Source organism: Rhododendron vialii, chromosome 5a (genome assembly GCF_030253575.1).
Source record: "Rhododendron vialii isolate Sample 1 chromosome 5a, ASM3025357v1".
In the NCBI taxonomy this organism is placed as follows: Eukaryota; Viridiplantae; Streptophyta; class Magnoliopsida; order Ericales; family Ericaceae; genus Rhododendron; species Rhododendron vialii.
In genome coordinates this window covers 11,265,700-11,291,272 of record NC_080561.1, presented here as the reverse complement: position 1 = coordinate 11,291,272, position 25,573 = coordinate 11,265,700, and the positions used below count along the sequence as shown (strand labels likewise).

General features: G+C 40.4%; 4 protein-coding genes across 8 annotated transcripts; 2 read left to right on the top strand and 2 right to left on the bottom strand.

The window, feature by feature from the left end:
- The first annotated feature begins 569 nt into the window (after window positions 1-569).
- On the top strand, window positions 570-23,710 carry LOC131327106 (pentatricopeptide repeat-containing protein At1g52640, mitochondrial-like). 5 transcript variants are annotated; one of them, XM_058360109.1, is made up of 5 exons: window positions 570-2,641; window positions 22,381-22,650; window positions 22,735-22,808; window positions 23,163-23,352; window positions 23,440-23,710. In XM_058360109.1, the coding sequence occupies exon 1, from the start codon at window positions 606-608 to the stop codon at window positions 2,406-2,408; it is 1,803 nt and encodes a 600-aa protein (XP_058216092.1). In that variant the 5' UTR covers window positions 570-605; the 3' UTR covers window positions 2,409-2,641; window positions 22,381-22,650; window positions 22,735-22,808; window positions 23,163-23,352; window positions 23,440-23,710. The 5 variants fall into 5 exon arrangements, with proteins under 5 accessions (XP_058216092.1, XP_058216094.1, XP_058216091.1 ...); XM_058360111.1 differs by lacking the exon at window positions 23,163-23,352; XM_058360108.1 differs by having other exon boundaries at window positions 23,163-23,710.
- Window positions 2,430-11,693, top strand: LOC131327564 (protein DWD HYPERSENSITIVE TO UV-B 1-like). Its single transcript, XM_058360715.1, has 9 exons — window positions 2,430-2,459; window positions 2,549-2,641; window positions 3,019-3,135; window positions 3,276-3,915; window positions 5,236-5,672; window positions 6,074-6,268; window positions 9,739-9,795; window positions 11,248-11,310; window positions 11,415-11,693. Exons 1-9 carry the CDS (start codon window positions 2,430-2,432, stop codon window positions 11,496-11,498), a joined length of 1,716 nt encoding a protein of 571 aa, XP_058216698.1. The 3' UTR covers window positions 11,499-11,693.
- LOC131327107 (uncharacterized) lies at window positions 11,702-13,411 on the bottom strand. Its single transcript, XM_058360114.1, has 3 exons — window positions 12,814-13,411; window positions 12,600-12,718; window positions 11,702-12,506 (listed from the first exon to the last, which is right to left on the bottom strand). The coding sequence occupies exons 1-3, from the start codon at window positions 13,340-13,342 to the stop codon at window positions 12,303-12,305; spliced, it is 852 nt and encodes a 283-aa protein (XP_058216097.1). The 5' UTR covers window positions 13,343-13,411; the 3' UTR covers window positions 11,702-12,302.
- On the bottom strand, window positions 13,796-16,479 carry LOC131327563 (uncharacterized). The gene is made up of 2 exons (XM_058360714.1): window positions 16,420-16,479; window positions 13,796-14,752 (listed from the first exon to the last, which is right to left on the bottom strand). Exons 1-2 carry the CDS (start codon window positions 16,477-16,479, stop codon window positions 13,796-13,798), a joined length of 1,017 nt encoding a protein of 338 aa, XP_058216697.1.
- Window positions 23,711-25,573: the final 1,863 nt, after the last annotated feature.

Below are 25,573 nucleotides of genomic sequence, written 5' to 3'. Positions count from 1 at the left end.
GATAGTAAGAAAGGTTACCCTCCCTCTCTTGCCTTCTTTGTCAGGTTTAACGATTTTTGGGTTTTCCGCAGCGACGGCGAGGAATGTGGCCGGATTCGAAAGGTTTTCAGATTACTCCAACTGAATTTTGATGCTGGATTTTTAAATATTGTGTATGTTTGATTTTTTGGCTGATTTTTAGTGTATCCAAATCGAAGTTAAACTCGATAGAGTTTGGCGGTGGTTTTGATTTCGTGAATTTTGGATGTCGGTGGCCGGTGGTTTTGATTTCGATTTTCCAGCTGATTTCGACGTGGATGTCGGTGGTTTTACTGTTTTGCTTTTTTCTATTTATAATCAAAAGTAGTTTTGGAATTTGAACAGGCGTTTGCCTAGGCTGTTGGGTGCTGAAATAATTTAGAGGCTAGACAAAAAAATTTTCCTTTCTGTAACCAATTTGCTTAGGATGTATCGAGCTTCGGCCAAATCTGAAGAAGAAGATTAGAGAGAGAGAGAGGGGGGGAGAGAGAGGCGTCTGCTATGTGCGTCAACGAAGAGGGAAAGGCGCGGGAGGGCATAGTCCGGGGAAGTTGAGCTGGGATGAGGGGCAATATGGTCATTTCAACATGACTCTTTTTTTAAAAAGGAACAACTTTTACGGAAAAGTGAAACGCATGTTCTTTTTCTGCACTGCTCATCACCGAAATAGGAAGTTTGGGAAAAGGAAGCAAATCGGGAAACCATCTGAACTCTGTAATGGTAAGCCTCCTGAATCATCAATGGTGATCGCATCACTCTCCTCTTCCTCCTCAATCACTCACCATCTCCTCCAATACCTCCGCTTCCATCTCTCTCATCCCCACAATCCCAAACCCCATTTTCTCTCTCATCTCTACCCAACCCACCACCACAATCCTAAACCCTTCTCCTCCCAACCCCTCTCTTCTCAACCACTAAACCCCAACCCTAACCCAGACCCACCTCCACAACTCGTCAACGACCTCTCCCGAACGCTAAGCGACTACCGAAACCCCCACCACGACCTCGAATCCGCCCTCACCCCATTCTCCCCCAACATCTCCACCAATTTGGTCGAACAAGTCCTCAAACGTTGTAAAAACCTCGGATTCTCAGCCCACAGGTTCTTCCTCTGGGCCCTCCGCCACCCGGGTTTCAAACCCACAAAAGAAACCCATCACATTCTCGTTAGCATCTTAGGAAGTAGCAAACAGTTCCCGTTGATATGGGATTTCCTTGCAGAGTGGAAGGACACTCAGTGTTGCGAAATCGAGCCGGAAATTTTCTGGGTTGTTTTCAGAGCGTACAGTAGAGCTAATTTACCTGCTGATGCGATTCGGGCTTTTGGTAAAATGGCGGATTTTGGTGTTGGGTTTGGCAATGATGATGTTGATAAGTTGTTGTATGAGCTTTGTAAAAGGAAGCATGTTAGGCATGCCCAGGGTTTCTTTGATAGAGTTAAGTCTGAGGTTGAGCCTAGTGCGAAAAGTTACAGTATTTTGATGCGAGGGTGGGGTGATATTGGTGAATCAGGTGAGGCACGTAAAGTGTTTGATGAAATGCTTGAGAGCGGGTGTTGTGTGGATTTGCTTGCTTATAATAGCATGTTACAGTCTTTGTGCAAAGGAGGAAGTGTGGAAGAAGCTTATAAGCTGTTCCGCGAGATGGGGTCTAAAGGACTTGAACCGGATGCATTTACCTACTCGATTTTCATTCATGCTGCTTGTGATGCAAATGACATTCATTCGGCCTTTCGGGTTCTGGACAGAATGAAAAGATATGAGCTTGTGCCAAATGTGTACACTTACAATGCTATTATCAAAAGACTCTGTAAGAATGATAGGGTGGAAGAGGCTTACCTGCTACTAGATGAGATGATAGAGAGAGGTGAGAGACCAGATGTATGGAGTTACAATACCATCCTAGCTTGCCACTGCGATCATAATGAAGTCAACAAGGCTCTTAGGTTGATTTCAAGAATGGACCAAGATTCGTGTTTGCCCGACCGGCATACATATAATATGGTGATCAAAATGCTAATTAGGATAGGGAGGTTTGACAGAGTAACAAAGGTTTGGGAGAGCATGGAAGAGAGGGGATTTTATCCTTCAGCCTCCACATATGCTGTGATGGTCCACAGTTTTTGTAAGAAGAAAGGAAAACTAGAGGATGCATGTAGATACTTTGAAATAATGGTTGATGAAGGAATACCACCATATTCTTCTACCTGTGAAATGTTGAGGAACCGACTGATAGGGTTAGGGTTTTCAGAGCAGACACACATACTTGCGGATAAGATGGAAAGAAGTACCTCTTGTTCCATACAAGAGCTGTCTAATATTATGAGAGGTGAGAGGGGCGGTGCAAGACTAAGAAGAGAAGGAGAAAGCTCGGACGACAGTGATGAGTAATGGCAAAGAGTTTATTATGAGATGGTGGCTGTCTCATCCTCTGTGCTCCGAGTTTGTTTGTTACAGATGACTTCAGACCTAATGGTGGCTCATATTGGCTATTACAATCATGTTCCAGTCTGTCATTCAATATGTTGAAGGTTCATGTGCTTGCATGCTATATTTCTGAGAATGAGACTGTTTATTCTGATGTCATTCCTCAGTGGAATGGGTTGGTTGATTTGCAAACTGAGGTAAACATATGTAATCATACATTTGGTTCGTAATGATTTGACATGAAAACGTTGAATGCCGCCACAAATTGTACCCCTTTTGTAGGGTACAACATTCATTGAAATAGATTTATGTTGTAGCACGTGCAAGATTATTTATTGGATTCGAGAATGGTTATGTTTCTTGAACTCATCTATTTTTTTGGCAGTGATTCTTTGTTGGTACATTTTCCAGCATTACTTACTCTGTTCTAAAGAAACTATGTCTTCACATGTTTGCTTGTGGTGTCCAACAACCTCCTTCTCCTGTGTAGTTTTTTTGGATAGCTTGATATACGTTGTTGGCCTCATTTCCTAACAACTTAGCTTTTGGTATAATTGGTGATTTATTATGGCAGCAGAACTTTAGGTTCTACAAGGTTTTGGATTCAAGTCTATCCAGTCTTCTTTTCCTTCTCTATTTGCATCCTGCTTCTCTCTATGCACGGATGTTTGCATCTACACGTGCAAGAAAGGTTGCACCTAAAAGAGGGTGTTGGCTAGCAGATAGGCATTGTTAGGTCTATTTCGTAAAGCTTTGGGGGCAATTGGTGATATAATAGTTCTCAATAGTGCTTAGTACTTGGTAATGCAACTTCTGAATTTGTCATGGCAGATCTCTTTTGGGATGTTGGCAATGCAAGATGAGGATGGGTCCTCCTCAAAGTCCTCCAACTCTAGACACACCACATCTACAGTGCCGAAGAAGTATATTGCGTGTCATCCTTCACCAATATGCTATGTGAAACATTACAGAGAGTACATGGTAGCTTCACATTTGAAAGTTCTCGATAACTTGTCCATTGAAAAAACTGATAAAGAGAGAGCCAATGGTATCTTTTCACAACACTTTGAGTACCTTCCATACAAGAGGAAGAATAAGGAGAGTGTTGTCAGTATCTTGCATAAGCGTGAAATTAGAGCTAGCTGTACAAACTCACAAAATTGGAGGCGGAAGCCATTGTATGTTTCGGCAAAGTCTCAATGTTTCTTTTCCAGGTCACTTTCCGCTGCAAAAGTTGGTTCTTGGCCTCTCTTGCATCCGCTTTCTATTTCAGGAGATGAAAGCAGAAGTTTCCGTCCACGGCAATTTGAATACCATCCTTCTGACTCGAGTCTTATGGCTTTCGGTACTTTGGATGGGGAAGTAGTTGTCATCAATCATGAAAATGGAAAAATTGTTAGTTACATCCCATCACTGGGAAGAATGAATAGTGTGCTGGGACTATGCTGGCTCAAAAGGTATCCATCCAAGGTATGGTATCTTTCAAACTGTATCCAATCAACATAAGTTAGACTTGTATTGGTTCGCCACCACATTGCATAAGATTGGTTGATAAAAATGGTCATGGGTTTGGATTCTGAAACCTTAGTTACTTTTCTCAACCGGTAATCTCTACTTACTCTTCCGTGATAGTTTAATTCTTTGTTATTTGTTATTTTGTTTTTCCCATTGCTAGTTTAATTTTTATTTTATAGAAAAAATCACAAATTTGTTAACCTAAGTTCAATTAGTATGTTTTTCCTATAAAAAGCACAAGTCCCTATGGGTTTGACTTCGCTCTTCAATAACCCAAGTTTAATTATTTGTTAGTATAGTTTTCCCTTTCCCTAATTCTTCTGTCCATCAAAATAATGCAAATACACATTTGGCACGTATGAAAACAATCATCTTATGTCTCGAGTGCAGGGTTATTTAAAGTATCACATGATAGGTTCAAGAATGTGATAGCTTGGTTCCCACATACATGCGCGCACACAATCTGTAAACCACAGCTGAATTATGTTCCATGGGAAAATAGCTTGTTCATTTTGATCTTTTCTCAAAGGTAGCATAAACGCAAAAACTGAGATAAAATTTTGTGAGGTCCAATCAACATGCACATTGCTGAGGATATGGAAGATAGCTATTTAGGTGAGAGGCTACTTGAGTTAATTTTCTCGGCTGGTATCATGTTCATCTAGGTCTCAATCAAATCCAGCTAAGGTCCCAAGTGCCAACACAGTTTGTGCCGCTTTTCGGCGGCTTCTAATAGGAATATGAACCTTGTGGAAGAAAAGTCTACCAGTTACCTCTAGAGACTTTTCAGTTGGAATCAATAAGCAGGGCTGTCTTAATGGAACTTGATGTAATGGAAAAATGGTTGGGCCAATGATTTTGTTAGAAAAAGGAACTTGCAAAATAGAGGGAAATCCCATCACTTAAGCGAGTGATTGGCATAACAAATGTTTCAGTACCAATGCAGTTAGTCTTATGCCTTTATATTCCTGACGTGAACTTAAGATCAAAATTCCCCTCTGAAGACGGCTTTTTTGTGGATATTCAAATTGGTTAATTCATGATAGAATCAGATTAATACAACGACATCCGTACTTGCCTTGCTGTTGTTGACTTCAAGTTTCATTTTGTATACTTTATCTTTTCTGTTGATCAATTGCATCTCATTGCTGGTTCGGACAATGGTTCGCTAAAATTGTGTGACATCAAGCCCATTTCGACATCCGTACTTGCCTTGCTGTTGTTGACTTCAAGTTTCATTTTGTATACTTTATCTTTTCTGTTGATCAATTGCATCTCATTGCTGGTTCGGACAATGGTTCACTAAAATTGTGTGACATCAAGCCCATTTCTTCAAGAAACAAGGGAACCAATTCCATTGCCCGTTCTTTTACCTTTGATGAGTTTGATCAGTTGACATCTGTTCATGTAAACTCAACGGATGAATGGTTTCTCGCAAGTGGGTACTCGAAAAATGTTGCTTTGTATGACATTGGCTGTGGAAGACGTTTGCAAGTGTTCGTTGACATGCACCGAGAGCACATTAATGTTGTTAAGTTTGCAAACCATTCTCCTTCCATTTTTGCTACATCCTTCGATCAGGATGTTAAGATGTGGGATCTGAGACAAAAACCAATTTTCCCTTGCTATACGGCTGCAAGCTCTCGAGGAAATGTGATGGTATGCTTTTCCCCCGATGACCACAATCTTCTTGTGTCAGCGGTTGACAATGAGGTAATTTTTAAGAGAACTGAGAATCAACTGCATGAGTTTACATTGTTCGCATCTAATCCTCATATACCAATCACGATGACCCCTTTGATTGGATAATTGGATATAGTAGCTTGCATCTTTTTTCTCTCTGTCTTTATTTCCACTTGTTATTTTCCCCCATTCTTTTGTTCTCTGTTTCTTTTCTTTTTTAGCATCAATTGTCATTTCTATGTATGCTTTTTGAATTTGAATCTCCAGTGGAAATCATTTACTCTTCAGGGTTAGAAAATGATATTTTTTTATTGGATTGAATGTGCTACGCTCGATGGACACTTACATGGGATATTTAGCACAAGTGTAACCATGATGTGTTGCATCATGCCGTCAATTATTATTATTTATTAACGTCCAGTTGTTATTAGGTTAAACAACTTTTGGCTGCTGATGGGAGGCTTCATCTGGACTTTAATATAGTTTCAACAGGAAGCTCACAAAATTACACTCGTTCTTATTACATGAATGGAAGAGACTTTGTCATCAGTGGAAGCTGTGATGAAAATGTAGTATGTATTTGTTTTGCTCAAACTGGAAGACGCCTGAGGGATTTATCATTGGAGGTAAATCTTCTTGTTCCTCTTGAGTTGCACTTCCATGTGTAACTGTGCTGTTGGATGATGAATGAAAGATCGTCTCATGTCTCTATTAAATTACCAATTGTCCCAAAAGTTTAAGCTGTTAGGAAATGGGTTCAACAATTTATATCAAGCTATCTGACACCCTCCCTCACGTGCAATCCATCTTGGGCTTGGAGATACATTCATACATATAATAAAAGAATGCAAAGGGGAGAAGTATAATGCAAACGGGAATAAATGTAGGCAAAGAGGTTTGACTCAAGACCTATCACAACCTAAGTTCCGATACCATGTTAAGTTACCAATTGTCCCAAAAGTTTAAATTGTTAGGAAAATGCACCCAACAATGTATACAGTCTAAACATGGCTGCATATATTGCATGCTTAAATGCACAAATGAAAAAAAATCTCCTCCTTTTGTTTTCCAAAGTGAATAAAAAAAGTGTTTCTTTCAAACTTAGTATGGTAATTTCATTTGGTTGTGGAACATCAAAGTATCCCTGCTCTGCCATCTTTTGTTTTATTGTTTACCACTTTTTAGTGTGGCATGATATGGAAAATATGATGTCTTGTAATATACATCCAAATAGCACTGGAATACAAGAAAGATGTTCTATTTATGTTCCCACAAGTTGAAAAGGGATTCCATGAGCATTTGGGTTGCCAAATTTAATTAGGTGGTTAACTTTTTGTGGTTTTATATTGCTCGTAAGCGTAGGAAGAAATGAAAATTGTATCACAATATGTCTCTATTATTTACCTTTCATATTGTGGCTCTTTTCGTGATGTAGGCATTGTGGAGTGCATGGTTGGGTATTTCAAAAACAAAACAAAGCAAATGGAGCAGTTGTGTCTAGATGTTGCATGTCATAAATTTGATGCACTTAGTGGTAGTTCCTTGCAGAGTCCTGCAAAACATGGGTAAAAGAAGAGATTGATGGAATTAGCAAAAATTGGATAGTGAAAATGAGTTAAGCTACACCATACTGTTGAATAATGAGATTTCTTTAAAGCAGGTATTTTTTAGTGAAGTGAACCATCTAATTAGTGTGGTGTCCGGTGCCATGTTATGGAAGTATTTGTGCAGTGTGAAAAGTTTAGTCTGGACAGCTAGCTTGTATTTATTGGGAATTGCAAAGGCTATCGTGGTGTAGTTCCTAGAACTTTTTTGTAGATGGCTAGAGGTGAAAGTATCTGCAAATGCTGTTGTGGTGCAGTATCAAATGAAAGTGATGTGCAGTTCCTATAACTATTTTATGGCTTATGTAAGTTGCATTATGACCTTTGTGACTTTTATCCATACAAATGGTCTTAGTGGGCTATGCATTCTGTAGTGTATTGATGTTGTGCAATAATCGTTGCTCTTTTCAAGCATCAACTCTAGACTCCTTTTGCCAAGCAATCCTTCTGTCTCATTGCTTCTTTAATCCTTGGAATGTCGCCATTTAGAGAAACCATGTTTCTCAGCCAGAGCTCCTAACGACAAGTGTGTCAAACTTTCTCCATTTTAATTCAATGCTCAATTGTTTTCTGGGGACCCTTCTAATAAGTACAATATGTGGAACAAGGATAACTGCCTAGTATAGTACCATACGGTAAAGTATATTTCCAGGCTTCCAGCAGTGAGGGCCTAAAACAAACAACAATGCAGGAAGCTCAGAAACGGGAGCACAAGTGATGACTATGAACTGGAGCTCTAATGGAGTAACATTCAGTTTGCTTGCTCTGCGCTCTAGGACGAGTTTCCCATAATATTTTAAGAAGGAAAAAAAATGGGGAAGAAACTCTTGCTAAAAGAGGGACAAGGGGCACTCTTGCAATGCTTTCTGTATGTGATCTTTAACTACCATTGCTGAGTTCATTCAAAAGATGGAACCCAGATACGAGAAAAGCAACCTTCAAGGTCTTAAGAAACTATGTGGCCATGCAATCTGTGGATTATCCACCTTCTTATGACCTCCACCTAAGAAGCACGGACAAGGACATGGTATATAGACACGACACGGGCACTTCATTTTGTAAAAAGTAAAAAAGCTAGGACACGGACACATCGAAAAACATTATCTCTTTTCAAATTAAGATTTATACTTTGATGATACAAATCAACGGTCCCTATATAAGTTTTCACGAACTATACATCTATGGAGGTATAAGAATTACATATTGTAACTTCCTAATGTGTCCTTAGCATGTCCAAGAGTATCCCAACGGGTCCTAGAGAATCCTCAATGTGTCCGAGTAAAAGATATAGAATATATACATTAGACATATTTAGGCATGTCTGACACGTGTCCGGAGAGTGTCGTGTTGGGTCCTTGACCGACACGTGTCGGACATAGATACGTGAGGCTAGTAAACGTGTCTGTGCTTCTCAGATCACCACACATTCTATGAGAACATTAATCTACCAAGAGACTATGTCATCTTGCTATTAAAATGGATGAACAATCTAAATAGTTAATCAAGGTTGATATTCATGAGAAAAAAGAATCTCAAATGTTTATCAATTTTGCTTGTTTGGGCCTTGATTCCGCTTTGTTTGATGTGGGTTTTATGGCGGGAAAGAAACTTGAGATGTTTTGAAGGGGTCGAAAAGCCTTTGTTTAGAATTAAAAGTTTTTTGGTTCTATTGCCCAATTTTTAGAATGGTTTGAACTTCTTAGGAGAGTGTATAGGGCTTTTTTGTCTTGTGGCCTTTCTTGTATACGGGCAGCATTCCCTTTATGCCTTTTTGTTAATAAATTACAAAAAAAAAAAAAAAATTGCGGAAGGACTACATCTGGAAGTATGAATATTAATAAAATAGCAGCATACATTTAGGTGCCACTGCTCGCATCTGGAAGTATGAATATTGCTAGCTACTTTATAGGTTTTCATCAGAAATGCAAGATAAGGGATCCTGCTAAAAAAAGGGAGTTCAAAAGGGTGGATGAGAGCAGTGGCACCTAAATGTATGGTGCTATTTTATTAATATTTCTCTCCAGAGCCCATTGAGTTTCCTTTCTCTAAGGTTCTTGGGATCTCCTTATTTTTCTTGCACGTGCGCTCCAATGAACATACGTGCGCGCATGAGAGAGAGCCATTGAGTTTCCTTTCTCTAAGGTTCTTGGGATCTCCTTATTTTCCTTGCACGTGCTCTCCAATGAACAAACGTGCGCGCATGAGAGAGAGAGAGAGAGAGAGAGAGAGAGAGAGAGAGAGAGAGAGAGAGTTTCCTTGTACATATGCTCCAATGAACAAAAGTGCATGCACGTGTGGAGAGAGAGAGAGAGGTGCTGATATTAAAAAGGAAAGTCATTTGCATGGAGTATATGTTATTAAATTGGTGGGATATCAGATTAGTTGTTGATTCTAGATGTTACTTTGCTCCCATATATTGTGTAATATTGATCTGTTGTCCAAAGCATTACCATTTCTGCAGTTACAAAGATTGTATTTTTGCTGTTATGCAGGGTAAAGGGGCAGAGGCTTCGATGTTTGTGCAGTCTTTGAGGGGTGATCCATTCAGGGTGAGTTCTGTACTTTGTTAGGCTCTCTGGTTTTTCTTTTCTTCAATTTTTAAAGCGATATAGTGAAAGGAAGTCCAGTTCATCCCATGATTTGCATATTTAGAGGAGGACATTGCTGGACATAGTTTTATTTCTTTTTTCTTGTGCTTCTTCTTTTTACCTTACCTTCTGCTCCTTCTCCCACCCAATTTCGTCTAGTACTTCTTGCAAGAAGTGGTTGCTGCTCTATTTCCTCATTTCCATTTACTGCCAATCCTTGCACCAGTAGTAGGTGCTACAGATTTGAGAATGATGGGATTTTCACAAACCATTCCATGGATTTACTTATTGAGGCACAAAAACTTTGTTGCTTGTATTTATACTGGTTGGTGATTACTCTGCTCGGATCAAAGGCAATTTTTGTCTCTCAATAATGGTTTTTCCGAATAAGATGTTTTGTATGAGAGTTCTACCTCTTTGTGTTGGACTCAAGATATTGCTCCTCTTGGAAGTGTCAACATCCAAAACGGTGATGGTTAATACAAATGGTTGTCTTGTTGGCTTGAACATAGTCAAAACTTAATGTGATTTTCCAAGGAACTAGCCTCGTTTCATGGTTCATACTTCATAGGTAATTTTCTCCTAGTTGATGATGTTGGTGATATATATTACATTTAAAGATGTATTATTCAGCTTTTGTTTCATACCATTTTCTGTAACTTTTACCTCTTTTTTGTCCACAGAACACTAAGCCTTCATCAGCTACAACTGGGGATTATATAAAATTGGCTTATTGCCTATCGTAGACCTTAAAAGTGTCTTTTCACGATTCGTTGTTTTTCTACTCCACGGATGTTTGATTTTTTATATACTTGAAACTTGATCTGTCTTTTTCTATTTTCTTTACCTTTTTATTTTCGGATATTGGGTCTCTTTAGGGCATTGAAATGTATCTGGTACAGTTCATCCATTTTTGGGCATTCTTTTGATTAGTTTATTTGCGATTACTTACAGAGGATTTAGGTGTAGGTCTCTCTACTAGGCTATTAAGGAGGAAGATGACCAGAAAAGACTATAGTCTAGGTTTTTCCTTAAATGCATATGTGCCCACTTGTAGCTATCGAAGAATAGTAAATAATGAACCTGTATAAATATGCGGATGTGCATGATGGGCATGCGAAGATAAAGTAGCCGAACTGCTCCTTTGGTTTAGATTATTTCGGCTTAGATGATGTAAGAACAGCCACTTAAATTATTTTTCTAATTTCAAACTACTGTTGGGTTAACTTTAATGTTGTCTTGAAAGTGGATAACCACTTACCACAAAAATGAAGAGACAATTTCCCAGGAGTGTGTATTTTTAGTTTCATTGATAAACCAAATGTCTATATGCATCTTAGAGCTTTATATGCTAAGAAATTCCTTCTTTTCTTGATCTTTAGTGATTATTTGCTTCCTATTTTTTATTCCCAGGACTTTAATATGAGTATTTTAGCAGCCTATATACGTCCCAGTTCAAACTCTGAAATTGTTAAGGTAATTCTTTGCCTTCGCCTTTTTTTGTTTGCCCTCTTCTTTGTGGAGCTGATTTTTCAATCTTCTTTTGAATCTTTCAACTAGCTGAAGTTTGAAATATGCAGGTGAATTTGCTTGCGTCAAGCGACTATGCCAAAGAAGACTCTGATGGCCTGCATTCTCGCCTGTCCTGCAGCATGGGAGGTTGATAGGTATGCGCACAACTCCAAAATGTACATAAATTGTTGTTGCATATTCTATGATTTTCTTTCTCATGATTAGTGGTAAATAGTTTTGCTAGGTATCCTCGGGTCCAGATATTGAAGAAATGTATTGTATACTTAGTGTTGTTTCCTTTTATTTGTCAGCCAAGTACTGTAATAATGGCCATGAATTTATGTTCTGTATCAGTGTTTTAAATGGCGAAAGGCGTACCGAGGCGCAACAGTCCCCTAGGGCTTTAGCGCAAGGCGCGGCGCGCGCTTTATTGTCACGAAGCGCAAAAAAAAAAAAATTCCTTCGTAACGAGGCAAATTTTATTAGAACAAGTTTTCAACACAAACACACTTGTAAAACTTTTAAATGTCATAAAACATAACATGTCAATGGTTAAACGAAAGTACCAAACACGAAACATAACATATCATCCATGAAAAGCTAACATAATAATGTTTGGCCTTAGAGACATAACAAAAGGATTAAAGGCAATAAAATCTAGTCATGCATAGACATTAATCATCATTCTCAGAACCAAGAACTTCATCTTCAATTTCATCATCATCATCTGATGATTCTGATTTATATCCTTCCACATCTTCCTCCTCCTCATCATCCGTCTCCCATTCTCCCTCTTCGATCACCTCATCTGTAAGAGATGTCTTTCCTCTTGAAGCCTTAGCCTTTAGAGTTGGTTTTGCCATTTTCGCGATAGGTGTTGAGTCTGTTGACTTTGAACTTGATGCTCTGGTTGTTTTCCTTGGTTCTTCGGCTCCAGAAGCTAAAGCAACATCATCCTAATTCAAATCATCACCCTCAAACACAGCTTCTTCCTCCATCTTCCCAACCAACCATTCATTGCTCTCATCAATATCTTTCAAGGATATAGGATCAATGCGATCACGTTTGAGGTATCGACATTTCAATGCTCTATTGTACTTAACAAATACCAAATCATTGAGACGCTTTTGAGCTAGTCTATTCCTTTTTTTTGTGTGAATCTGCATTAACAATTAATTATACAAGGGATTTAAATTCATGATCATACATAACTAAAGGAAGTCAATGAATGAACTTGATTATCATATACTCACATGCTCAAAGACACTCCAATTACGCTCACATCCTGAGGAACTACAAGTAAGGCTAAGAACTTTGACGACAAATTTTTGCAAGTTGGGAGTGTCATGACCAAATGAGGCCCACCAGTCAACTGCACACCATAGAATATTGATATTGGAAAACATTCTTAAAGTGCAACTCTTAGGACTTAAATTAGTTACTAGATTAAGGTTAACATGGTGATACCTGGTGCCCTTGTATTTCTTTGCCTTATTGCCATTGGGTTACCGAAGAGTCCTTCAGCTCTCTCATACTTCATCAAGTCGGCACAAATAAGGTCTTGTGTATCATTATTGGGAATCAACTTTGTGATACATCTGTATAGGCCTCCAATGACTTCTGGAACTTTGCAAGCCTCTGGATTTTTGTAAAAAAATTCAGGATTTAAGTAAAAACCAGCTGCATGCAAAGGCCGATGCAATTGGGATTCCCACCTCTTGTCGATTATCTTATAGACCTCATCATACATCTCCTTATTTTGATTGAAGGAATTTGCAATAGTTTCTTTAGCCCGATCCATAGCCTCATAAATGTATCCCATTGGAGGCTTGACTTCTCCATCAACCAATCTAAGTACCTTAACAAGTGGGGAAGCGAACTTGAGGGCAAGGAGCACGTTCCTCCAAAATGAGGCCATCAACATGACTTTTTCTACATATTTTCCTCCTTGCTCTTTTGCCCATTTGCTATTGGTCCACTTCTCTGAAGTAAACATCTTCCTTAAGTTTCCCTTTTGTTCATAAACCCTTTGCAAAGTCAAAAAAGCGGTTGCAAACCGAGTTTTTGCCGGAGCTCGTTCACAAACCGAGTTTTTGCCGGCTTAACGAGCTCCTTCCTCTGGGTGAATTGCCTCATCATATTTAACAAAGAAGGTTGATTATAAATATAACCATGAATCATTATTGCCCTTTCCCAAGTTGTCTTCAAATTTGGTAACTTAAAAATGTCTTCTAACATCAAGTCCAAGCAATGGGCAGCACATGGAGACCAAAACAAGTGAGGTCGTTTTGCCTCCAACAACTTCCTTGGTAATTGTTATAAATAAGTGGTGTTAGAAGTTAGAACTAGAAGCCTAGAATAATAAGTGATTTTTAATTGTTCATAACTTCAAGTAACACAACCAAATAGCAAATTAAAATTCTCACCTGCCGCCACATTTGCCGCAGCACTATCCGTAACAACTTGAACCACGTTTGTTTCTCCAATATGCTCCACCCACCCACCCATCAAGCAATTCATATATCATTTCTGCATCCTTTACAATTCCAGACGCATCCATAGATTTCAGAAACATGGTCCCCCTCGGAGAATTCACCAAAAGATTCATCAATGTTCTATTTTTCCTATCAGTCCACCCATCGCTCATTAGCGTACACCCATATTGTTCTTGGTCTTTTTTGTGCTCCTCCATCAACTTGTTAACATGTTCTACCTCTTTTTTTAGAAGAGGGACTCGCATTTGATGATAAGTTGGTGGGGGCAAACCCGGACCGTATTGCCCAATAGCCTCTATCATTGGCGCAAAACTATCATTGTTCACAACATTTAGAGGTATCCCACAATCATATATCCACCTTGCAATAGCCTGATGAGCCCGGTCTTTCAAAATTTTCTTATATGGTTCATTCTCATCAATTTTTGGCTGTTTGCCCTTGGCTTTTCTATTTTCCACCACCACCTCTGGTTCAGGAGTGTAGTAAATGTCGAGAGGCCCTATGTTTCTTGGTTTCTTAGGCTTAGAATGAATAGATGCGGAGGTTGTGCTTCCGTGAGTAGAAGATTTCTTAGAACGGGGATTGGATTCAATAATATCATCATCCAGGTCCAAGTCATAATCATCATCATTCATTGCATCATCAATATCTGGTATAGACTTAATTTGACTCTTTGCTTCATCCCTTTTACGTATAAACTCCCTCATCTCCTCTCTAATCTCAGGTGGGCATCGGCGACATGCCGCCGTATTCCTTTTAGCTCCTCCAGCAAAGTGTTGCTTGATTCTTGACACACCCCCATTTTTCACTTCGTTACAAAATATACATTTCAACTTGGTATTATTGTGTGGCTCAACCTTTTCGCAATACTTCCAACCGGGGTCCTTTTTACTAGAATTTTCAGATGTCATCTACAATTAACAAGTACAAATAATACCATAAACACATATAGCTGCTGGAAAAAAAAAATCAAAAAATCTAACAGCAGAACAGCCCAGGAGGTAATTAATGAGAAAACAGAAGGACTCAAATGGGGAGCGACTGAGAGAGAGAGAGGGGTAATGAACGTGAACAATGTATTGATGGGCATAGTACTGTGTGTGCACACAAATGGACCAGTATTGCTCTTATTAAATTTTCTAATCTGTTATGCTCCGTCTTTCAATTTTCCGAATGTAATTAAACAGAAAAAAATGTATGGTAAGAGAAATAAATGCGACTGAATTAATTTATTTCATGGTACAAGTAAAAGAAGTATGGACGGAATGAAGACAGTTTACTAGAGAGAGAGAGAGAGAGGGAGAAAATTGGGAATGCTGCTCTTTTTTTTGCATGCCAAACACGTCTCTATCCTTTTGTGAGTTTGGAACTCACTTGGTCCAAGAAAAAAAATTGCCCAGGAGGTAAAAAAAAATTAAAAAAGAAAAAAAGAAGAAAAGAAACAGGCGTTTAAAGAGAAAGAAAGAAGAAGAAGAAAGAAGAAGAAAAAATTGCCCAGGAAGGAAGAAGAAGAAAGAAGAAGAAAAAGAAGAAAGAAGAAGAAGAAGAACAACGAAGAAGAAAAACCAGTAACACTGTAACAGTACCGGAGGAGGAGGAGGAGGAGGAGGAGGAGGTTACCTCGTCGCTGAAGAGTGAAATTGATGCCTGAGGTTGCTGTCTCGATCGATCGTTGATCGCCTGTCACTGAAGCTGCTCGGCTGCTGCTGGGTATTGATCGTGTATGATCGTCAGCTGATTAGGGTTGAAATTAGACTTAAAAGCAAATATTATTCAGTGCATCGCGTGTCTTTTCTGCTGAATCTGCACCATTGGATCAATTTTTGGATCACAGACAAAAAGCGTGCACCTCGGCGCCTCTGCGCCTTGTGCTATAGCGTGCGCCTTGGCGCCTTTTCTGCGCCTTCGTGTTTTCCGCTATAGCACCATTTTTTGAAGCGCAGAACGTGCGCTGCGCTGCGCTGCGCCTCGCGCTTTTCAAATCACTGTTCTGTATTATGTATTATGTATTTTGTATGTTGTATGTAAATAATAAACTTACTTTTTCCCGAAAAGCGTCTCTTTAACAAATGATCGCTGGAGATGTGTAAGTATTTTGCCCAGCATATCATATATAATGTCCAAGAGTTGAGAAGGAATCAAGCCGACAGTTAGAGTTGAATGTCTCAGCATTACTGTGTTTATAGTTTATGGGCTTTTCCATGCTCCGAATTTCTTATATTACATTATCTTGCTTTAATGCACTGTGATACTATGTTTTTCGGAAGTTTTATTACCTCTCTCAAACCATTTGCTACATCTTGTGTTCATTTTTGGCTGCCTTTACATCCCCACATTCGGTAAAGAGTTGTATATACTGAATGTGTTTTCCTACATATCAAGTGGAGAATTGCTCTCCAGGTTGTCAGAGATATATAGAACCAAACTCTGATTGCATCATACTTCATGAAACTGGATTATGGTGACCAAATTTGCGTACCATTCAGACGAACCAAGATTGGTACCAACGGTTGAACACCACATGATCCGTCACAAATGTATTGGTTATGTGGATTTTAGAGATTTGAACAAATCTTGCCTGAAGGACAAATTCCCCCTTCCAAGTATTGATACGCTCGTGGGCTCCGCCGCAGGCCATCACATGTTCTCATTCATGGATGGATTCAGTGGATACAATCAGATCTAGATGGCTCCAGAAGACGCTCCCAAAACTTCTTTCCAAACTCCGAATGGCAACTTCTTCTTCATCATTATGCCATTCGGACTAAAAATTGCTAGAGCCACGTATCTGTTGGGGTCCACCCATAGTGGTGGGGTTATTTTGTTTAACACCCTTAGTGATGGGTGTTGAGCGTAATTTACCCTTGGAGTCCCTATATATATGTTTCTGGTAAACCCTAGAGTATGGTGTGACATAATGTGAGGGAGAGTGTGAGGCTCGTGGGGGACTAGTCTGTGGCACCCCAGAGAAAAATTGACGTGTGGTTCCCGGAGAGTTTTTTCATCTTTGTATATACGTTGTGTGAATATATATACAAAGGGAGTTTTTCTCTAAAATCACTGTGTGGGTTTGTGTGTGTAGTGTCCCTCCAGTCCTAACAGTATCAACGAGCTATGACCTCCATTTTTCATGATATACTCCACAAGATACTGAAATTTTACGTAGATGATCGGGTGATCAACCAAAGAAGAAGACCCATCTCAAAGACCTCCAAAGGGATTTTGAGAGCTGTAGAAAGTGTCGACTTCTGATGAACCCGCTAAAATGCGCATTTGGAGTCACAGCCGGCAAGTTTCTAGGCTGCATTGTTCATCGCCATGGAGTCGACCTTGACTCTGCCAAAATAGTCGTCGTCAAAGAGATGCCTCGCCCTACTAATGTGGATGAATTCTGAACATTCTTAGGGCGAACATCTTACTTATGCAGGTTCATCCTTGCAATGGCTAATGTTTTAAAAACCGGACCGGACTGGCCGGTTCAACCGGTCTCTAAGACGGTTTGGTGCATCACCAAAATCACTTGTTTTACAAAACCGGCATATATCGTGAGAACCGTTTCAAAATCGTTGTCGAACCGGTGAACCGGCAAAACCAGAGCGAGTTTAATGACCCAAACAACTTAAAATTTTTAACTACTCTAGGCGCGTCGTGGAGCATTCGTTGACATGTGTAGTGTCGTGAGGCTCCTCCGCAACCTAGTAAAGAATGAGAGCAGGGCTAAGGCTTAATAAAGGAAGAACACTTTCCCCTTTTCCTCTAACTAGCGGTGTGGGATTGACGAAACATATGAGCGTCATATAATTTTATATATATTTGATAGTTAAATACATGTATTTTTTGTATATTAAATATATATGACGTCACGGTTCAATAATGGTTCAACTGTGATCCACAGTTGAACCGGTGACCGGTCCACCCGGTCTCTTTTCCAGTTCCCTCACCGGTCCGATTTTAAAAACATAGGCGATGGCCACCATTCAGCACTCTCATAAAGAAGGATGCTCAATTTATTTGGATAGAGGAGCATGAAAAGGATTTCGAGGCTATTAAAGCAGCCTTGACCTCACCACTCACGATGATTCCCGCTCAACAAGGGAAACCACTCCTCCTTTACATTACCTCCACTTCCCGCTCCATTGGTGCTTTGTTAGCTCAAGAAGTAGATGGGCTTGAAAGACCAATTTATTACATCAGCAGAGTCATACAAGGAGCAGAATCGTGCTACTTGCCAATTGAATGACATTGCCTCACCCTTGTATTTGCCACACAAAAGTTGCATCATTATCTCCTCTCCTACACTCTCCACCTCGTCAAGTGTTATCCAATCAAGTTCCTCCTAACCCGCCCAACTTTAGCTGGTAGGCCGGCTTGATGGTTGTTCTCTTTGGCGGAATATGAGATGATCTGCAAAGCTCCTCGAGCAGTCACAAGCCAAGCCTTGGCTGATCTCCTGGCTCATTTCCCAAGAATACGAGCCCCCATCTGAAAAGCTATCAGGAGATGAGTGGAGATCATTTCCCAAGCGGAGGTGGGAGAGGGGAGCTTGAGTTTCGATGGCTCGTCTACAACCAAGGGCAGAGGTGCAGGGATAGTCTTAACATCTCCAAGTGGAGGAAAAATCAACCTTTCTTATGAACTCGACTTTCATTGCTCCAATAATGAAGTGAGTACGAAGCACTCTTCCTCGGCCTCATGGCTGCCCTGAATTGCAGCATAACCCTCCTCTGCATCAAAGGTGACTCCAAACTTGTTCTGCGGGAAACAAATGGCGAGTATTCAATAATAGAACCTCCGCTAGCCTCATACATGACCATAGTGCAAAGATTGACGGACAAATTTGACACACTCCGCTTGGAACGTGCACCTTGCTTAGAGAATCGTCACCCCGATGCGCTAGCCACCCTAGCCTCCAAAGTGGCAATTACAGACGCAGTAACAAAGATTGAAATAATCAAGAGGGGTGTGCCTTGCTCTGTGACAGAGATTTCTCCTGAGGAAGAAATTCAAGATTGGAGGACCCCAATTGCCAACGAGCTCAAAAATTCCTCCACTGCTGTGACTCTTAACAATTTAAAGCACTTCACCATTTACCAAGGAGTCTTATATTATAGAGGATCCAGAGGATTGTTTGTTGCATTAGGGAAAAGGAGGCCACAATCAAAATCCAAGAAGTCCATGGACGGTCATGCGGAACCGGAGATGTAAGCCTCTATAGATGACTCCAATGCCAAGGATATACTATTGGCCGGCCATGGCAAAAGACGCCCCAAGTGCAGAGAAACTCCATCCAAGGTGGAATGCAACTTCATTGGAGTTTACACTGATTGGCGAAAACCCTTCATCCATTTCCTATCCGATGGCACTTTACCTCTTGATCGGATCGATATGGCAATAATAAAGAAGAGAGCTTCTAAGTTTTTTTTGTCCATAATGAAGAACTCTTTTGAAGAAGTTTTGAGGGACAACCCCTCAAATGCTTGGCTGGCTCTGAAATTTCAAAAGCCTTAGAAGTCGCCCATGGAGCCGAGCACCAAGGAGGAGCCAAACTATACCAACATCTACTTCAAGTCGGGTATTATTGGCCCACGATAGAGGAAGATGCCAAAAAATATGTCAGAAGGTGCAAGGCTTGCCAAGTCCACGACGATATGATTCACTCACCCGCTATTGACCTGTGGGCTATCGGGACTCTGTGGCCATTCCACACTTGGGGGATGGACTTGGTTGGGCCAATCACCCCTCCCTGTAGAGGACACATTTGGATTCTTACTGCCACAGAGTTGTACACAAAATGGGTGGAGGCAATCCCCCTTCGAAGGGCTAGTGGAGCTGCTGTTTCTAACTTCATCAAGGAATTCATCATATGCCGATTCAGGATCCCAAAGGCCATTCTTTCTGACAATGGCATGCCATTTGTCAATCGTCAAGTCGGACAACTTCTCGCCTCATAGGACAAATCCACAGCCTACTATCCCAAGGGAAATGGACAAGCGGAGGCAACCAATAAAACGCTTCTGAAGATCATAAGAAAGACTGGGCTTATGCTTTGCCTATGGCTTTATGGGCGTATCGCACTTCCAAGAGAAGGCCTACCCAAAGGACTCCTTTCTCCCTTGTCTATGGCACTGAGGTAGTCTTGCCTTTGGAGATAGAAATACCTTCCGCTTGCATGTCCCTCCAAAGTGAAGTCCTCCAAGATACAAGGCCGAGTGAAATGGAAGCAGTCGACGAAAGAAGAGATAAGGCTCACGCTAACCTTCGAGTCTACCAACGAAGGATAGCCCGAGCCTACGACGCCGAGGCAATTCACGGAGGGGGATTTGGTTTTAAAAGCAGCCCCCCTCATCATGAGATTAGTCTCCGCTTCCAAATTTGCAGCCAAGTGGGAAGGCCCCTTTGTGGTGAAGGAAGTTAACGCCAATGGCTATTACAGAATCTCTAATCCCGGCTTGGAAGGCGTCATGGCCCCCATCAATTCGAAGTGGTTGAAAGCATACAACCCTTAATGAGCTTGATTCCATTTCACCTTTATTTCATGTAAACAAATAAGTTCCAAATCTTGCAAGCTCCATTTTATGGATGGAACTCCATCATGGACAACATGTACTGGATATCCCTTTTGGAAGCCTAATCAATGCGTTCCTATGTTTTTTTTAAAAAAAAGAAGAAGCTTGGATAGACCGCTTTGCATTCGAGTCCCTCACAGAGTCATTGTCTAGCAATATTCTTAGCCTAACGCCATGGGAGCCACAAGCCTAGCCTAATTGGGGGCTTGTAAACAACCCATAAGCTCGCCTCACATCGGATCTCCTATAGATTTATTGCCTTGCAATACTCTTGGCCATAGCGCCACGGGAGTTGCAAATCGGGGGCTTGTAGACAACCCATGAGCTCACCTCGCTTCGAATCGCCTACTCTCGAAAAAATACAACTCTTGCCAACTCCACATCCCAAAAGAGTAGTTTGCAACTGACCACGTTGTACCGTGTCAAAAATAAACTTATAAAAACTTGGAGTTAACTACTACTCCGTATAATAGTGGTCAAGACTGAGTGTCGATCCGCAGGGACAGATTTGCTAAGTTACTATAATTTCGATCAACTTCTAAATTAATTCGGAAAAGAAAAGATTGATTGATTGGATTGTTTTGAAGAGCTAATTAAACTAAAGAGCCATTTAGTTGAAAGATTTGGAAACAATGGAGGAAAGTATCTAGGGTTTAGAATCCACTCCGACCGCATAACTACGACATGCATAGGCTAGTTTAAATATTCAAATAAGAAGGGATTATCGCTAGGGCTTGCAAACCCTTTTGATAATCATTAAGAAAATAATTGAGTTGTTAAAAGGTATAAACTATCCCATAGCACGGACAGTTTCAAAAGCACGGTCTAGCCGCCTAACGGCACGATTTGTCTTACGAGCATAATCTATCTCAAAACTCCAACCACAATCAAAGAAAACCATTGCATAACTCGTATTTGAAAGCATGCACACAAATACTCAATCGGTTAAAACCATAAAAAATCATTCCGTCCGATCGAAACGGAACAGGTTCTTAGTTAAACAATCTATCCGAATATTAAAACCTAAACCTAATATATTACAAAGTTACTTGGTACGGGGCTTCATCTTCCCCTAGAGAATGGAATTAGCCGGCCTTGGGCTAGTGGTGTTCGCCGTCTCCCGTATTCGGTTCTTAGCTAAACTCCTCCCTGATGTTGTGATACCCCCAAGGGTTAACCCTACTGCCTTTTTATATGCGTATTGCACCAATCAGCTTCCAATTTGCCTTGGCAAAGATCATTCACGTGCAAGTAGGAGTTACAATTGATTCCATGTGCCTTGACTGCCAATTAATGGGACCCACCAATTATACTAAACATAAGATTATAATTTCAATTCATATTTTTGAACTAGGTCAGGTAATGTTGCTCATAGTTACTGGTCAGGTAATTCTAAGAAAACTTGTAGATCTTTTTTGGTTGATTATCAGATAAATCCAAACGATAAGTCCTTGTATGTTGATTACTTTTCGTGTTCTTTTTGTGGTGGTTAATCTTACTGAGGTGGTAGCATACCTCGGGGTTGGCATTGGCATAGGGGTTTAGGTGGTCCCTGGGCACGAGTTTAGCCTGCGAATTACAGGTTCCCTTCCCTTGTTTTGACTGCCAAAACAATCTTATTGGGGTAGTTATATATGGTCAATGTGCTACATGTCTGTTCTTGCTATTTCTTAATCTATCTACTCCTGAGATAACCGGAACATCCCCACTTACTAGATCTATTCTTCCAAAGAGAACACCTTTTTGTTCTGAACTGCCTTAAGAGAACACCTGCATGCATGCTTTCTGAGTGGTAATATCTTTCCTCGAGCCAAAATTTACATGGTACTTTTGGATCTGCCCCTAACTTTGGCCAAAGAGTGTTACATTCAGGAGTGGAGTTATATAGAATGTCTTTTTTGTATGTATCTTCAGTTTTGAATAAATTTTAAATAACTGAAACCACATTTGTGTCCTTACTTTGCATTTTACAGAAGTTGATAAACAACACATTGATGAAAGCATGGGTCGGCTGAGCACGGATTTCATGGGGCCTTCAGTTCAAATTGGGACTAACCCATCGAACTCTGAAGCTCCTTTAAACCACGATTTAACCCTACCAGCTTTAGGTGATCTTGATTTGGGAGTTGTAGCAAGTCTTCCTCCGGATCTGTTTTCAGAAATTAATGACATTTATGATGGGAAGTTAATCAATTTGATTTCAAAAAAGAAAGGCAAAAGTGTTGCATAGAAAAGAGTACAAGGTAACTGTTTCTCACGTACTTGTCAAATGAAGCATTTACTCTTTGTACCAGTGCCCTCAATGCATCATCGTTTTGGCGATTTAGTTCCACTAAAGAAGGGTAGCGGAACCTTTTACCATCATCCAGCCTGTGCAAATGAAAACCGTGTGGTGGATAAGGTATCATTTTCACTTTGCTCTCAAATTTTGTTTAATTGAACAATAGGTTTTGGGCCTTCTTGCTTCCTTAAATTCTTTAGATTATGCACCTGCTGCTTTGATTAAACAATAAATGAGAGGAAAGAATATGACCACAGTTTCCATCACAGTGTGAGTTGATACATGTGGGGATTTTTTCTCCAGCAATTCACATGTAACATTGAAGGAGAAGCTGCATGCTCAAAAGTCAATAAGAAAAATGTGTTCTATTTGCGCCCTTAGTGCAGTAAACTTAGCAAGAGCCAAAAGTTCTCATTCATAGTCTTGCAGGATTTATAATGTGAGATATTGATTCTTTACTGTTGCTTATATTAGGAAGAAAAATATCCACTTGACAAAATTCTGCCGGGACCTTCAAATATGGGCATATCGACTGAAGTTTCTAATAAACTTGATTTAATGCCTTCATCTCTGAGTCAAGTGGATACCTCAGTGCTACAACAACTGCCTGAAGAGTTGAGAGTCGACATACTCCAGCTGCTTCCTGCTCATAGGCAGCCAGAATGTGTGTCAGATGTTAATTTGGATCCTTCATCCAAATCTAAGGAGCTATTAGGCCTGAAGTCCCCTGAAAATCAGTCTTCTGTTTCAGGCAAAGAACTTTGGGCTGGAAATCCACCGGAATGGGTTACGATGTTCAAACATAGCAATTGCTGCATCTTTCGGACTCTTGCGGACATGTATTACAGATCAGGATCGACTGGTCGTCTGTCTTCTATCTTACAATGCACTCTTTCAGAATCTCAACCTCTTGTGGATGCAAGTAATGATGGATGGGATGATGCTATTCGTTGCTTATGTGATCTTCTCAAGCAGTATATTAAGCTGAGAGTAGAAACAGATATTGAGGAGATCTATGTTTCCTTTCGTCTTCTTAAAAGGTAATAGTGCTTAATGAGAAATCATGAATGATATGAAGTCTGGTAAAAATATCTTCTCCTGCATGTGAAGCTTTTTCCTTAATATGGCAAACCCAAACTGAAAAAAAAAAGTGAGGAAAAGTACACAGAGAGAGAGAGAGAGAGAGAGAGAGAGAGATTTAACACTACGGTTTTACTTTTTCATCAAGGGATAAAGAGAGGGAGAGGCAAGAAAGGGAGACCCTAGAGTGACTAGGGCCTTCATTCCACAAGGAGATATTTAACATGTAACTGCAGTTTTACTTTTACATCAAGGGATAAGGAGAGGGAGAGGCAAGAAAGGGAGACCCTAGAGTGACTAGGGCCTTCATTCCACAAGGAGAATAGTGGGAGCATGAAAGGGGGAGGAAGTCCTACAACTTTTAGGGGCCTTGATTCCAAGAGGTGAATGAGAGAAGTTTTTTTCCTTGTGGGGCCGTAACCCTTGACAAACCCACAAGGTTCTCACATCTTGATCCCCTCTTATTGAGACAATTTGAATCTTATTTACTCATCAACTCCCTCAAGTTCAAAACCATAAAAATAGCCATACTACAATAACAAAGCAGCCCCCGTTATTTTCTTCCAACCATATCGCATTAGAGACGTGGGGGGGATTGTGGGGGGGGGATTATGGGGGGGGGGGGGATTGTGGGTGGGGGGGTTTTCGACATAAATGTTCTACATCACTTGATTCATTACTTTCCTTAGGTGCTTAAATATGCCATGTGCTTCCTTCCTCATGAATTTGGTAGTTGTTAGTCTCTTTGGACATGGATCATTCTGTTTTACAGTGCTGTTTTCACTTTTCAGCAATTACTATTTTGTCCACTCTCGATTATGTTATGTTTCAACTTTGTTTGCTTCAAAACTGTTTCATTGTGGAGGAATTATGCAAATGACGGTCCGACCAATGCTTATTTGACTAAGTGCACACCACTTTTTCAGTGATTGCAGACTCTCACACTCTTAAGCCGGTGATTATTTGTTGAAACTTGAAACTATTGGCCTTTGAGCACCTTTCCTGGAGGGTGGATGGTTTCTGTGAACTAGTTTATTGTTTAATGTCATTCAATGCTTGCCATTTTCTCCGAGCATCTACTTTTTGTCTAGCTAAGCTGCTTATGGAAATTTAGTTCTGTTCTGGCAGGTTTACTATAGAGTCAAAACTTTTCTCTCAGGTTTACAATGTGGTCTTTCCTCAGCTTCAGGTTTGTTCAGCGACTTAAACTGTTCTTTACTCCTGTTTTCTGTATGGGTGGGGCTGTATTCATATTTTATGGTTGGCCTGGTTCCCCAAGTAATTCAATTATGGCGTGACACCTATGTTTTAAGCATCTGTTGGGGAAAAACACTTTGGCAGCCTGAATTTTTTTTTTCAAGTAACTCTCTTATGCTGTACCTATGTTTTGGGCATCTGTTGGGGAAAACTACGGCGGAAGCTTACATATTTCAGATGGGAAGGACCAGTGCTTCTAATGTTATGACTACTACGGGCTGGCACACACTGATTTCTGTTAGATTTCTTGGAGGGTTCCAACCTAAAACCAATTGGCAATAGGTGGAGTAGCCTTTAGAATTTATTAACCAAGCTTGGGTGGCTTAGATGAGTGATGTGGGACAAGTCTAACACTCCCCCTCACGTGCAGCCCGGATGCACGTGGAGGTGACAGATCAGGAGCTGACTGACTGACTCGGGCGACAGAGATGACAGAGACTTCCCACGAGAGGTGAGACCACCCAAGACTTGGCTCTGATACCATGTTAGATTTCTTGGAGGGTTCCAACCTAAAACCAATTGGCAATAGGTGGAGTAGCCTTTAGAAT